The sequence below is a fragment of the Notamacropus eugenii genome, chromosome 7 (genome assembly GCF_028372415.1).
Source record: "Notamacropus eugenii isolate mMacEug1 chromosome 7, mMacEug1.pri_v2, whole genome shotgun sequence".
Lineage (NCBI taxonomy): Eukaryota > Metazoa > Chordata > Mammalia > Diprotodontia > Macropodidae > Notamacropus > Notamacropus eugenii.
In genome coordinates, this window is record NC_092878.1 from 89,088,537 (window position 1) to 89,102,403 (window position 13,867).

At 37.9% G+C, this 13,867-nt stretch overlaps 2 protein-coding genes across 16 annotated transcripts in view; one reads left to right on the forward strand and one right to left on the reverse strand.

The window, feature by feature from the left end:
• FBXO8 (F-box protein 8) overlaps positions 1-6,337 on the reverse strand; it is a 43,692-nt gene extending 37,355 nt beyond the window's left edge. The window contains exon 1 of one of the 2 annotated variants that reach the window (XM_072622597.1): positions 6,202-6,337. The gene's annotated coding sequence lies outside the window, so the exon portion shown is untranslated. Of the gene's footprint in view, positions 1-5,663; positions 5,957-6,201 lie in introns of those variants that run through there. The other variant, XM_072622598.1, reaches the window with a different exon arrangement.
• A 470-nt stretch (positions 6,338-6,807) lies between these two features.
• CEP44 (centrosomal protein 44) overlaps positions 6,808-13,867 on the forward strand; it is a 58,941-nt gene continuing 51,881 nt past the window's right edge. For 11 of the 14 annotated variants that reach the window (XR_011970098.1, XR_011970102.1, XR_011970100.1 and 8 more), the window contains exons 1-2: positions 6,855-7,019; positions 12,806-12,937. Coding sequence is in view for 6 of the 14 variants with exons in the window: in XM_072622591.1 (XP_072478692.1) it covers positions 12,849-12,937 (89 nt within the window). In the remaining 8 variants the exon portion in view is untranslated. Of the gene's footprint in view, positions 7,020-12,805; positions 12,938-13,867 lie in introns of all 14 variants that reach the window. The other 3 variants (XR_011970099.1, XR_011970104.1, XM_072622592.1) reach the window with 1 other exon arrangement.

Genomic DNA, 13,867 nt, shown 5'->3' on the forward strand with positions numbered 1-13,867 from the left:
GATACTGCCTCCCCCCTCCAAAAAAAAAAAAAGAGTCCTGAAAAGAAGTATTTTTCTTTCTTTTCTATTTTTCTTTCCTTTTGTTTTGATATAATTTCTTTTTTCTTTCTTTTTTGTTTTATTTTTCAAAACACTGCACACCTACACTGGGAAGCCATGCAGGAAAGAAATGTCTAAGAGGAAAAATGTTTACATTATCATTCTGATTTGCATTTGGTTGGCTACATCTGATCCCCTCATGTCAAATTTAGGTTCTTCTACTTCTACCTTGGCTCCCTTGCTTTAATCCATTATAATCTGGGTTAAATGACTTGCTACCCTATTTCCATGTTAAATCAACCATATTTCTGACTGACCTTTTCTTATGCTACTCACTCTGACAGAACTAAGATATATCCTGACTCTATAGAACCAGTTCTCATTTTCTATTCCTGTTCCAGTATTTGATTAACTGTATTACATAAAGCCATCTTTGTACAGTAAAAAAGCAATTAGAATTTTGGTTACTTACAGAAATGATGGACTCAGTTTTACCTTTGTATGCTAAAAATAAATGTTTATGGAATGGAAAAATATATAAATGGACAAAAAAGGATTTAAAAAATAAATAGACTTTTGTTACTTAAAAATACGCTACCTTGAAAGATATTAAAATACTAATTTATAAAGAATATGATCACAAAGTAAGCAATACACAGTACCCCCTAAGATAGGATCTGTTAATTACAAATTATTATCTAGTCATTAAAGCAAGATCATTCAGAATCTGGCTAGTCTCATCAGATTTCTATTAGTTATCTCACTGATCTTAGTTACATGTTAAAGCTGTCTATGTAGAACTGTTCAAAGGGGCTAAAAGCTTTACCTATCCCAAAACAACCTCACCACAGGAACCAAAGTACCCTAAGTACTTTGTACTAAGTACATCAGTAGAGATTCATTCCCTGGTTTATAGATTATTCTCATCACTGCTGTATTTTTTCAAAATGCAAATATTCCAAGCACCAAGATACCCATAGACAGAAGAAAAAGGGAACAGTAAAATGGGGAAAATATTTAAAGATGGTTAGGTAAGGGCAAAGAGAAAAAAATTTCAACTACTTCTCCATTTTGCCTTTTATTATACGTATGATATTATTTACATTTTGAGAGTATGTTCTCTCATACAGCCTATATTTTAAAATGTCACTAACTTGAGCCCAATTTTGTATGCCTTTGTAAATGTTTCTGTTAATGCTTAAAATAATTTATGCTATAAGCTTATATATAATTTCCTGCTCTTCTTAAATGCATTAGTTTGTTAAATATGAAGTAGCATAACACTACCTTCTTCCACCAATCTAAAAAATTTGGTAAGTTCAGCACTGTGGAGTGGTCCAGACATCATTGGTAAAAATGAGAAAGGGCAGGATAACAGAATTGGATTCCCAGCTGTGATATTTAGGCAAGTCTTTCATTTCTCTGAGTGAGCTTCAACTGCCCTGGTTAAAAAATAAAAGCACTGGACTAGCAGGGGTTCTTGCCTTGTTTTCTTGACATTAATCCCCTGGCAGTCTCACAAATCCCTTACAAAGAAGATCAATTATATTTAAAAAAAAAACAGTTATCAAAATATAAGAAGTTCAAGGACTCCATCTGGTTTGAAGAAAGGCTAAAGCTGAAAGAACCTGGGGTCAAATATTGATATGACCTTGTCAACCTGCACCTGCAGAATCTTCAGCGTGCGCTTTTAGCATCTGAAATACGTAAACAGCAAGACTGAGGACTTCTTGCGATCATTATACATTGCATTTAGTAGAACAATACAATTTTAGAGCAGAAAGCACATTCATCTAGCCCAAGGTCACGTAGTCCAACTTTCACATTTTACAAATGAAGCAAACTAAGGCCCAATAAGGTTAAATGATTGCCTAATGTCACAACTACTTTAGTGGCAGATTTGGGACTAGAACTGAACTCTCCTTGCTCTCAATGCAGGAAAAATTCCATTACACAAGACTGCTTTTGCAATGTTGCAGAAGGGCAAAATTCATTTATCTCCAAATTAAATTAATAGTATTTTAAATAAAAATCAAGGGCTAGACAGATGGTGTTAAATCATCAATTATGACAACCTGAATTAAACGTACACTGTATTGTAAATGCATGTTAGAATGAAAAAATAATGAATAAATCAGAGGTTTTGGCATTCTTTAGTAGACTAGCTACTAAAAAAGTAAGATAAATATATTAGAATAAATTTTAACTTAAAATTACTTTTCACTGAATGTACATCTTACAAAAAAGGTTTTTTAAAAAATATATTGGCTAAAAAATAAAAAAAATATATAGATTTAGACCTAAATTTGCAAATTGAATTTTACTTTAAAATTCAGAAATATTACTTATTTGAATTCATTCTACTTGACAAAAATTTGATATGACTACGAAAATTTAAAAAAACTGCAAAATAGAATAATTAAACCAGAAAACATTACACTCTGAATAAATGAACTCTTTTTAAGGGGGCTTTAAAAGGTTTTGGGGAGGGCAAAAAGAAAAAAGTTTTCCCAGTTTAATGGCCTATGCTCATTTCTGAAATGTTCCATATTCAATTTAAATGCAATTACTTTATTAAAAGTTTAATGAGCTATAAAGAAATCAGAACAACTATTTCTCAGATAATCTAAAGCATTTAAAAAACAAAACACCCCGCACTATTTCAGCCTAGAACAGAGCTGTGATTTCTGATATGAACCTGGTGGCTAAGGTTCCTGATTTCCTTAACCAAGTAAGCAAAGGATGGTAAAGTCCAATCTTTTGTGCTCCCCTGTTAGGGAATTAACATCAACAATGCAATACAAAGAAGGCTGAAAGAAGAATTTCAAGCAATTTAATACAACATGAATTATTTAGCACACATTACAATGCAAAGAAGAGTTTCCTGAGTGTTCTGCTTCAGGTGAATGGTTATATTTGTAGAAGGCCTAAATGACCTTTTAAATCATTTTACTGAGAAATTTTTTGTTAGCCATACCATAACTATAGAAAAAAGTTTCTACTTTGGCAAGTTATTGTATGGTTTTTTTTTATGACAAATTAAGTTTTTCATATTTCTTCAAATAACAAATGTATTCTTAACAGTACACATTTTATTATTTCCAAGAAATCTTATTATATATTACTTCCATGAATATTTTACAATAGTCGCTGGATGACACATTAAACAGTCACTCTTACAACTGAGACATGTAGCATTCTTAAATCAAAATATTATTTAAATAAGTTAAACATTAAATAAATTACTATTTTGTATGAGCAAGAGGAAAAGGTGACTCTCCTGCGTCAGTTTGTGCAAGCTGTTAAGTGCTCATACACATTACATGGCTTTGGGAACAACTGAATCTAATTAAAAAATGATTGATTTTTCTGGAGAGTGAAATGGAGAGAAATGAGTACAGAATTCAGATTACTCAAAGATGAATGAAATGCTTCCAAAACTGGTCTGAGGCAAACCTATTCCACTATCACTTAACTAATATTAAATCTTTAGCATACATTTATTAATCTATAAATAGGCTCACTTAAAAGCACTCATTCTAAATTGTGGCGTCAAAGTGGTGGTATCATTATAAAGTAACCTATTTTCTGATATACTTCTAAAACATTAAGGAAATCTTATGCTATTTTCAACTTGAAAATATGTTGAAAATATATTCAATATAATTGAAAAATATGAAATTGAAAACCATGAAATTATCAATTAAAAGGGAATAAAAATATCTTTTTTACATTGTAGCTTCTGAAATATTGGTAGCTTAGCAAATGGATCCGAAGTTACTCTAATTTGATAATCTTTAAATGAGATCCCCTAAGATTATTCTAAAAGAATAGAAAATAAAAGGATTCTGTGGGGAGTTATTACTTCAGGCATTTCATTTCTCTCCTTAAAAAATAGCAGACCACCAAAGTAGTCTAGAACAAACTGAACAGAGAAAAAAAGTGATAACCATTCACTCCCTAAACTTAAAGGCAACAACTGTAGAAGAATGAAAGAAGTCTAGGTCCACAAGGGGTCTTATAAGTAGAAAAGGCAAACAGTTAAGTACCAAGAGGTCATGAGGTACATATAAGACATAAAAAAGCTCTCATTAAATTTAGAGGTCTGGCTCTGCAAGAATAGTTTTTGTTACAAAAAAAGCACACATCCTGTATTTTTTTTAAATTTTGCTAAGATTTACTATATCACTGTTTTCTTAAAACTTACATTTTATCGCAGTCTATAAATTTTTTTTAAATGGAGTCATTTACTTTTAACCAGAACAATCAAGAATTATTAGGATTATTATTTTTGTCTCTGTTACCAAAGTAAAATATGGTCATTAAGAAAATACCTAGTCTATGTCCTTAAACTCCTGCATAAAGGATATCAGAATCAGGTTTGGTTTCTAGTCTTACATATTTAAGGCAGAAGACCAGAGGTAAAAATTAGTACAGGCAAGCAGGCCATCCCTATTATTTCAGTCTCTAGCTAGCGATGTACAGAAACTCTAAGGCTATCTTCAAAAAGCATATTAAGTAACTATTATATCTTCTGAATAGACTATAATTAAGCCCTGGTTCTTTAATACAGAATTTCCTAAAGTGATAATAAGTAGAGGTGAAAGATGATTAAGAATCAAAGGCAGCAACCTAACGTGAAAAGTATTTGTAGAACTTGCTAGCAAATACATATACTTTAAAACAATGGCATCATTTGGATGGGGGGGGCAACTCCTGATTTTATGATATTCATCCATTCATTTGGAACATTACTGAAACAATACGATTAAAGAAAATAGGTCTAAATATCACGCAAAATTCAATGCTAAGGACTTACAGCTTACTAAAGATAAGAGCTTGGGTTTGCCTCACCTTCATTAGAAAAATGGTTAAGTGACAGAGATCTGGGTTAGTAATTCCACTGCAGTGTGTTTCTACCAACGTCTTGGTGAAATAGAATATTTCTTGTGAAACAGAAAGGAGGGCTAACCTTTTCACCTATTTACAAAAACTTGATAGGAACTTAAGTTGTTATTAAGCATGAAGTTCAGCATATGTAATAAAAGAAGTATGTAAGCACTATGCTGAGCCTTTGGTAGGCTCAAAATGATTCACTGGAAGGAAGCTGAAAACCTCTGAAAATAAGATTTAGTAAAAGTGACAGAAAACAATCAAGGCCTCAAAGGAGACAGGAAAAGAACCTCCACCCTGGGACTCCAGGTCTTTTCACCATCTGTCCCCTATACCTGGAATGCTGTCACTCCTCTCCAAAGGATGGGAAACAGTGCATGTATTTTCAGATTCTTTTCAATGTGTTGAGATATTTTTTTTCTCCCTCGTCTTTTTAAAAAAACAAGTTCATATTTTTCAAGTTGAAAAGGGTCTAGGGGACGGGAAAATTTAGGCGACGTAAAAAGATATCCAGCCACTTACTTTTAAAAGATTCATATTTCATTCATTAAGGCAAGTGGGGAATGCACTTTTAGACCAATAATTTCTAACTTTAGCGTTTAAGCTTAAGGGGCCTTTTGTTTTAAAGTGAATACAGTTCTATTAGCGAGAAAGGTGATATAAAAAACTAAAGATATCAACCAAATTTATTTTCTTAAAAAAATGAAACAAATGTGCAAGAAAACACTGACCACTGTTTTCAATGACAGGTGCTCGGGGATCACTCCTAACACTCCGGCCTCGGGGGGCTACTAAAACAAACACTGAAGATTCCTTCTAGGCATGCCGACGCCAGGCCCAAGGGGCGGACCCGCCCAGCTGCTTGCCTCGCTGGCATTCACGAGGGCAGCGAAATGAAACGAGAACTCCCAGGTCTTCGTTCCGGGGAGGTTTGGGGGCAGAGATGCTCCCACAACCAGAGGCAAGACTTAAGGCCTCCACCCGGGACGATACCGGGGACCACTACCCCCGTGACGAGTTACAGCTTCCCGCCTCCCCACGGCCCCGAATCCCGCAAGGTCATTGGCCGACGCGCCGTCACTCGAGGAGACAACGAGTGCTATTGGTCAGTGCCTAACTAACGCAGCTCGGTCCGCCTTTGCCCGCAGGCAGGCAGATAAGGTAACCAGGTGCCTAGGGGGAGGGGGAAGGAGAAGCAGTCACAGGGTGGGGGTAGAAAATGGAAGACTGGGGGTGGACGGGGGTCAAAGTTGCACTGGAGTTTGTTACCTGAGCCCCCTGCTATCCCCACCGCCGCCGCGACGACTCAGCCTCAGGAAGGTGGCTTCAGCCAACTAGAAAGCGGCTCAGCCGGGCACGGTTGTCCGGGCCATGGAGAAGCCGGTTCGAGCTCTGTGGCCTCAGCCGAGATGGGCAGAGGGAAAGAGGCGGCGATGGTGGTGTCCGTACCGGCAGCAACTCCCGCCGCCTCCAGGGCTCAGCTTCGCTCCCGCTGCGGCGGCCCAAGTCTCAGCCTGTCCGAGTTTTGACGTTTCCTATTGTTGCCGGAAGTGACGACATTCCCGTGCCCCAGAAGACAAAGAGGTGGGCTTTGCCCACCTCATGATTCGCCTCCCGCTCGTCGTCTTCCCATCATGCTCCTCGAGATCCCTGCGACTCCCTAAAAACACCCTCGCCTTGATTGTCCTCTCCCGTACGCTTCGAGGCCTTTGGAAACCTCGGTGACCCCCGAGCCGCTCCCCGAAGGGCGCTGACGGGCGCCGTTTGGAATCTGCGGCGGGGGGGACGGTAGATAGAGAATAAAGGAGGGGCTAAGTTTGATACGCATCCCGGGAAGCCCGGCGGCCTGCCCCCTCACGGGCCGGGTCGGAAACGGTCGGAGCAGTGCGTGAAGCGGCGCAGGCGCCGTCCTGAGACTGTGCGCACAGGGCTCGCGCACGCGCAGCCAGCTGCCTCCGCGACTACTGGCACTCTGAGACGGTTTCTTCCTCTACCGCGCGGGCTTGCGAGGTGAGCCGCGGGGGACAAGCGTCGCCTTTTCTCCACCCCTACCCTTCTTTCCCGGTCCAGTCTGGGGGCCGACACAGGTAATTACGCCGATTTGTGTTTAGCTGCCGCAGGCCCCTCTCCCCTCCCCCTCCACGACCTGCGTGCGAGTGTAACGCTATTGTTTCCATCTCCTTTTTACAGAGGGGGAAACTGAGTCTTAGCGTCCGCAGCGACGTCTGCATCCAGCTCTTCCTTGCCTGGGTTTTCCGAGCCAGATCCAAGGCTGGGACCCACCCCAAGGCAGCCCAGGGAGGTGGAAATGACTTGTCCAAGGAGCAGCGGGTGGGGAAGGCCCCGGGAGGGGTGGTGGAGGTCGCGGGGGGCCTCACTGGTGCCTTTGTTCGTGGGGGGGCATCCTGTGTCGTGAGACCCCCTCGGAGGGCAGGGTGGGGTGCCGCGATGGTGGAGCTCCGCGCTCCAGCTTGTGTTTTCCCGGTTTTTTTCAACATCTCTTCAGAGAGATTTTAATTGAAAGATTTAAAGAGGCATTTCGTCTTGGTAAAATTCCACTTGCATTTTACACATGTTAAGGTTTTATCCCTTTTGGGGAGAAGGATTTCTAATATTCCTTATTGAGTTAAATTTTATTTTGAAATGAGTAGCAAGAATCATTTGGCATCTAAATCACCGGGGAATTTTTTTTTTCTCTCTTAGAGCTTCTCCCTAGACTGGAACAGCATTTTGAAACATGTTTTAATTGTAAAAACTGAGTTTCAGTTAAACAAGAATCACCAAACGTTCCCCTTCACTCAACCTTTACGTTCTACGTGCAGTGGTCAGTTAGGACATCCCTTCCACCCTTTTGAAAATTCTGCGGAGCTTTCTTAGGAAATATACTAAATTGTAATAATGCACATAGAAATAAAAAGACGGATGGAATTAAACAGCACTGGCTGCAGTGTTTGGGGCTGTCTCTTCCCCCATTGTTAGGAGGGGAAAAGAAGCCTGCGCCTGACTTTTTACAGGCTTTTTTTTTCACCTGTCAAGAACCTGGCTTCTCTGGGGCCATTGTACAGTACTTGCCACCTTGGGTTCGTGAATAAGAAAAATTGGGTTTTTTGTCTTACTCTACAACAATATATCTCTTCCACTTTACTTAAACAAAGGTATACAGGTTGACAGTGACAAAGAAACATGGAGCTAGAAACCATTTTTCCTCTTTTGTCTTTTGAAAGCAGTACATTCTGCACAGGTTGGACCATTCTGTAAAAGCATAAGATGGCTTCTTTAAAAAAAGCTTTTGCCGGGATGCATTTCTCCTGAGTGCTTCCATCCATCCAGCATCTTGTTGGTGTGGATAATTTCTGTACTGGTATAAGTCACAGCCTATGTCTAGTCATTAGGAGTTATTCTTTTTTGTGGTTTAGTGGAGAATTAGAGGTTTGGTTTTAGAGGAGGGCAGGGGCTTGGTCACTGGCTGCACTTATTCTGGACAAGTTGGACAAAGTGCTTCACTTCTCAGACGATTGGTTTTTTCACCTTTAAATGAAGGTTCCATGAACTCTGTTACTTTTCAGTTCATAAGTCCTTAATTTTCTGGTGTAACCAAAGCACCAGGAGTCTGTTTGTGGTCCTTTCAATATTTGGTGGGTTCAACATTTAGGATGTATATCATTTACTTGTCTTACCGACCTTTTTTCTAGTTGTACATCTCCTTGATGATGATGTTTCATTTGAAAGCCATTTAAATTCTCTGGACCTCATTTTCACAACTGTAAATGAAGGGGGTTGGATTAGATGACCTAAAATCCCTTTGAGTTCTATGATCATATTCTGTGTCCTTAATAAAAACATGAGAAGAGAATAGGATAGAGTTTTGCAAATGCTTTTCTGTAGTATGCCCAATTTTTACAGTTCCACAGTTGCCTAAAAAGCTGCACAGAATACAGGATGTCACTGTATGTTTTTCTTGTTTGGTCTTTTCAGTCCTCCCTGACTCTGTAATCCCATTGAGGCTGTCTTGGCAAAGATACTGTAGTGGTTTGCTATTTCCTTCCCACTGGACAGATGAAGAATGAAGCAAATGGGCTGTAGTGACTTGCCCAGGGGTGCACAGCTAGTAAGTGTTTAAGGCCAGATTTGAACTCAGGAAATTAAGTTTACCTGGCTTCAGGGTCTGGCACTCTGTCCACTGTGCCACCTAGCAGCCCTTCTATAGATATCTTGTTGATTTTTAAAATTTTTTAAATTTTTTTTTAGTTTTAATTTATTAATGTGTTTGTTTTCAGTTTTCAACAATCATTTCCCTAAGTCATAAATTTTCTCCCCCTGCCTTCCCAAGATGACATGCAGTCTTATATGGTTTCTACACATACATTCTTATTAAACACATTTTCACATTAATCATGTTGGATAGAAGAATTAAAATGAATTGGAGAAACCATGAGAAAAACAAAACAAAACATAACACAAAAGAAAATGGTCTGCTTAATTCTGCGTACCGATTCCATAGTTCTTTCTCTGGATGTGGATGGCATTTTGCATCGTAGATCCTTTGGGAATGTTTTAGGTCCTTGCATTGCTGTGAAGGACTAAGTCTATCAGAAACAGTCCTCACACACTGTGACTGTTACTGTGTACAGCGTTGTCCTGGTTCTGCTCATTTCACTATATTATTGATTTTTTAAAATTTATTTGGTGGCACAAAACAGTTCCTAAAAAGCTCATCACCAGTATTCCTTTATACATGTAATCAAAGGGCGTAAAACAGGAGGATATTCTTTCCAGAGCTGTTTGCCTTTGTCATAAAAGTTGTTTGAGGCAGGGTCCAAATGGAAGGGAAATTTCCTCTAGAGTGAGGTTCACCAAGTATTCCTCATTGCAGATCATATTGAGTCACAGAACATTATAATAATCTCTGATTATCCGAAAGAGCCTAACAAATTGACTGGAAAAACTAAATGGATGAAAAATATCAACTAAACTGTGACATGCAATTGAATGACCAATCCATTGAGTTAGTGTATCAATACAAACAGCCACTCCAAAGGGACGGTAAGTTGAACTCAGAATTGAACAAGAGGAAGAGGTTGGACTATATGTGGAAATAATAATAGTAATAACTATAGCACCTTAAGGTTTGCAAATCACTTTCTAAATGTCTTGACCCTCACAACAACCCTGGAAAGTAGCTCTTGTTATTATTCTGATTTTACAGATGAAGAAACCAAGGCAGACAGGTTATGTGACTTGCTTAGGGTCACACAGCTGCTGAGTGCCTAAGGCTATATTTGAACTTAGATCTTTCTAACCCCTGGTCCAGTTTTCTTTACACTGGCCCCCCAGATGCCTCTACTATTTGGGAAATTGCCAAATACTAGATTCTAATCTTTTTCACTAAACTAAACATTTATGAAGCACTTCCAGTGTCCTGGACAGCATGAACACAAAGGCACAAGTGAAATAGTAACTGTACTCGAAGAGTTTCCCTTCTGACCAAAGAGACAACATGTACTTAAGTATGTGCAAAATAAATATAAGGTAACAACTGGAGAAGGGGGTCAAGAAAGGCCTCCTGTAGAAAGAGGTACCTGAGTATAAAAGGAAATTAGGAATTCTAAGATGGAGAGAGGAAACCGCATATTTCAGGTATGGGGACCTACCTGTTAAGTCATAAGCACGTGGTGAATTGTTATGTGTGAGAAACAGTGAGAAAGTTAGTGTAGCTATACTATAGAGTGTGTAAAGTGGAGTCATGTACAGGAAAAGGGGGGAATAAGCGTTTATATAGTGCCAATTATATGCCAGGCACTGTACTAATATTTGTAAAACTTACATGTATTATCTCATTTGATCCTTACAACAACTCTGGGAGGGTAAGGTTGATTATTGTCCTCATTTTATAGTTGAGGAAACTGAGGCAAACAGGTTATGTGGCTCTACAAAGGTCACACAGCCAGACTAGGTCTTTCTGACTCCAAGCCCCAGCACTCTGTCCATTGTGCTCCAGCTTTATCCAAGGAAGGTGTGTTGGAGTTAGGTTGTGTGGGGTGTTTTAGATGCTGAAGAGAGGAGTTTTCTATTTGTACCTTGAGTCATAGGGAGTAATGACCATTGAGTAATAAGGAGCCATTGGAGATAGAAAAGGGGAGTGACATGATCTGACAGACATGATGCTGTTTGATGAATCTTAAAGCACTGAACAGTTAAAATCAGAGGTGACCCACAGGACACTGAGGAGACAGGATGAGTCCAAGTAAGCTGCACCATATTTTTAATAATCACTTAGTACATGAAGTGGACTAAGGGATGTTACTGATTACATAAAAATGTTCATATAGCAAAAGTCATAGGTAATAAATGGGCAGCCCAGGTACTCCACTGGTACCCATAAAATGTAAAAAAGATAAGGTGTGGACCACTGGCATAGGTGAAGAAATAGTATCACTTTTGGACTCATCCTATCAACAAATGTAGTGGAATATTTTTGATAACCCTGGTTATCAAGCCCTGGAGGACAGAACAACACACTGCCTTTGTAGGTCAGTTATTTATTAGATTTAACCTACATATGTTAAATATTTATAACATAAATTAATCTAAAATGAAGTAAAACCTCTTGGATGAGTAACTCTGGAGTGTTGTATACTTTTGCATTCTCTATAAAAATGAATTGTTAAGAAGTTAATAGTAATTAATGCTAAGTAAACAATTCTTCTTCCCAAGGGTCTTAGCTAGACACTCCCCTGTGCAGATCCTACTACCAGGCTCAGGATTTCAGAGACTACCTTGAAAGAGCCCTTAACAATGCCCCTGCTTCTCTGCTCAGTTTTTATCAGGATCTCCTCCTTCTCTGAGGTCATATGCTGAGGCCCTTGTCTTAAGGCTGGACATGGCTACTTACCACTTGAATGAGCAGAGAACCATCAACTTTAATCTTTCTGGTAAAGTGGAAGATTGTCAGGCCTTAACTCTATGCCCTCTCACTGGTCACTAAGGCCCTTCCATTGGACTATATCATCTGTCCTTCCATTGTACCCTTCATACTCAATGGCTTTACCATCTCTCCTTCAGCTGAATCCTCCTTTATGTGTTGTCTCTTCTAATTAGAATGTAAACTCTTTGAGAGTAAGACTCATCTAGTTTCTCTGTATGTATCTTCAGTGCTTGGCATGTAATAAGTGCTTAATAAAAATTTCCTCATTCTATTTCATAAGATGTCTAATAGGGTCCTTTCTACTAGAAACATAAAACCAAATCTTAAAACCACCAATTTATAGACAGTTTTTTTAATGCTGGTTGTGATTATTCATTGAACTCGATTTACAAGGGTGACTTAGTTAGCATTTTACTTTGCATCTTTAAAGTATCAAAGTTCTGTTTAAATACTTTCTGAAGTTCAATTTGGTACTGATTGATTATCTGAATAAATTAGATTTTACAATGTTTCAGAATATATGTAACAAGAAGTAACTTCTTGTGGGTTTTTTTCCCTCATATCTTTATGGGTGCTATAGAACTATAAAGAAGTTACTTAGTATATTTTGTGTTCCTTAGTTGATAGATCTCTTTCTTTTGAGCTTTGTTATCAGCAACATGACTTTCCAGTGTTAAGTCTTAAGTAAAAACTAAGAAGCTTTTTCTTTTAATTCTCAAGTAATATTTATGAGTCTCTTTTCTATTAGACATCGTGGAAGCTATAGCAATGACTCAACATAAAACAATTGCCACATTCTCACAAAGATTTATAAGCTAGTTAGGGAAATAAATAGAAGATGATAATTAATTTATCATATTAAGTGCCATAAAGTATAAACCAAAATACTTCTGGAAAGTTCATTGGAAGTCCAAACATTTACCCTTGCTTTTTCTCTTTTTTTTAAAGGTGAAAATTCCATCACACCAGAGTTTAATTCTAATTTTAGATAATGGCAACTGGTGATTTAAAAAGAAGCTTACGAAACCTAGAACAAGGAATTCGATTGCTTGGTTATCCTAGAGAGGTGGATTATTCAGGGTAAGTTACAGTGAAGTTTACCTGACTCAATTTATTTTAAAGCTATGATTTCAGGAGATGAAATAACTTAGAAAAATTGATTTATGTAAGAGGAGTGGGGTGATTGAACAAAAATACTGCTGTATGGATACTATTTAAATTGATTTTGATAAAGTTGATGTATGTGTTTCAAAATTTGTGGAGTTATAGGAACACTTAGATTTTTTACTAATTTTATTTATACACACACACACATATAAAACTTTAAGAACTTGAAATGTCTTGTTAACTAGCAGTTTTGTACAGATTACAAAAACACATTTCAGTATTATATGGTTTTCTCATGCATCTTTGAGAGTGATAGATGTAGAAGGACTTCTTATAAACTCATCTAAGCTAGTCCTTGCTCTCCTTTCATTCTCTCTCCTCACCCTCCACCAATAAACCATCTAAATCAGACAGTTATTGACCCTAAGTAATTTTCTTCCTTTTGAACCATCCCTTTAACAAACAAAAACAGTTAAGCAAAATCGACTAACACAATAACTAGGTCTAACAGCATATGCAATATTCTGCATCTATAACAGTCTCTCCCACTTCTTTACTAAGAGAAGGTTAGTATGTATCATCATCTGTTCTCCAAAGCCAAGGCTGCAGTGAATCTGAATTTAACTGCCTTTTCGTAATATTTTAATTTCCGTCATTGTAATCATTGCATATATTGTTTTCTTGGTTCTACATGCATTTCTTTCCAAATTTCTCCAAATTCCTCTTATTTGCTGTTTATTATTATAGTACAATAATTAATTTACTTTAATAAACTGTAATTTGTTCAGCCATTCTCCACTCAGTAGGTTATTTTTTCCTAGTTATTTTGCTATAATAAAAAGTTATGCTCTGAAAATTTTGTTATCTTGGGACCTCTTATCTCTTACCTTTCTGGAAGCATCA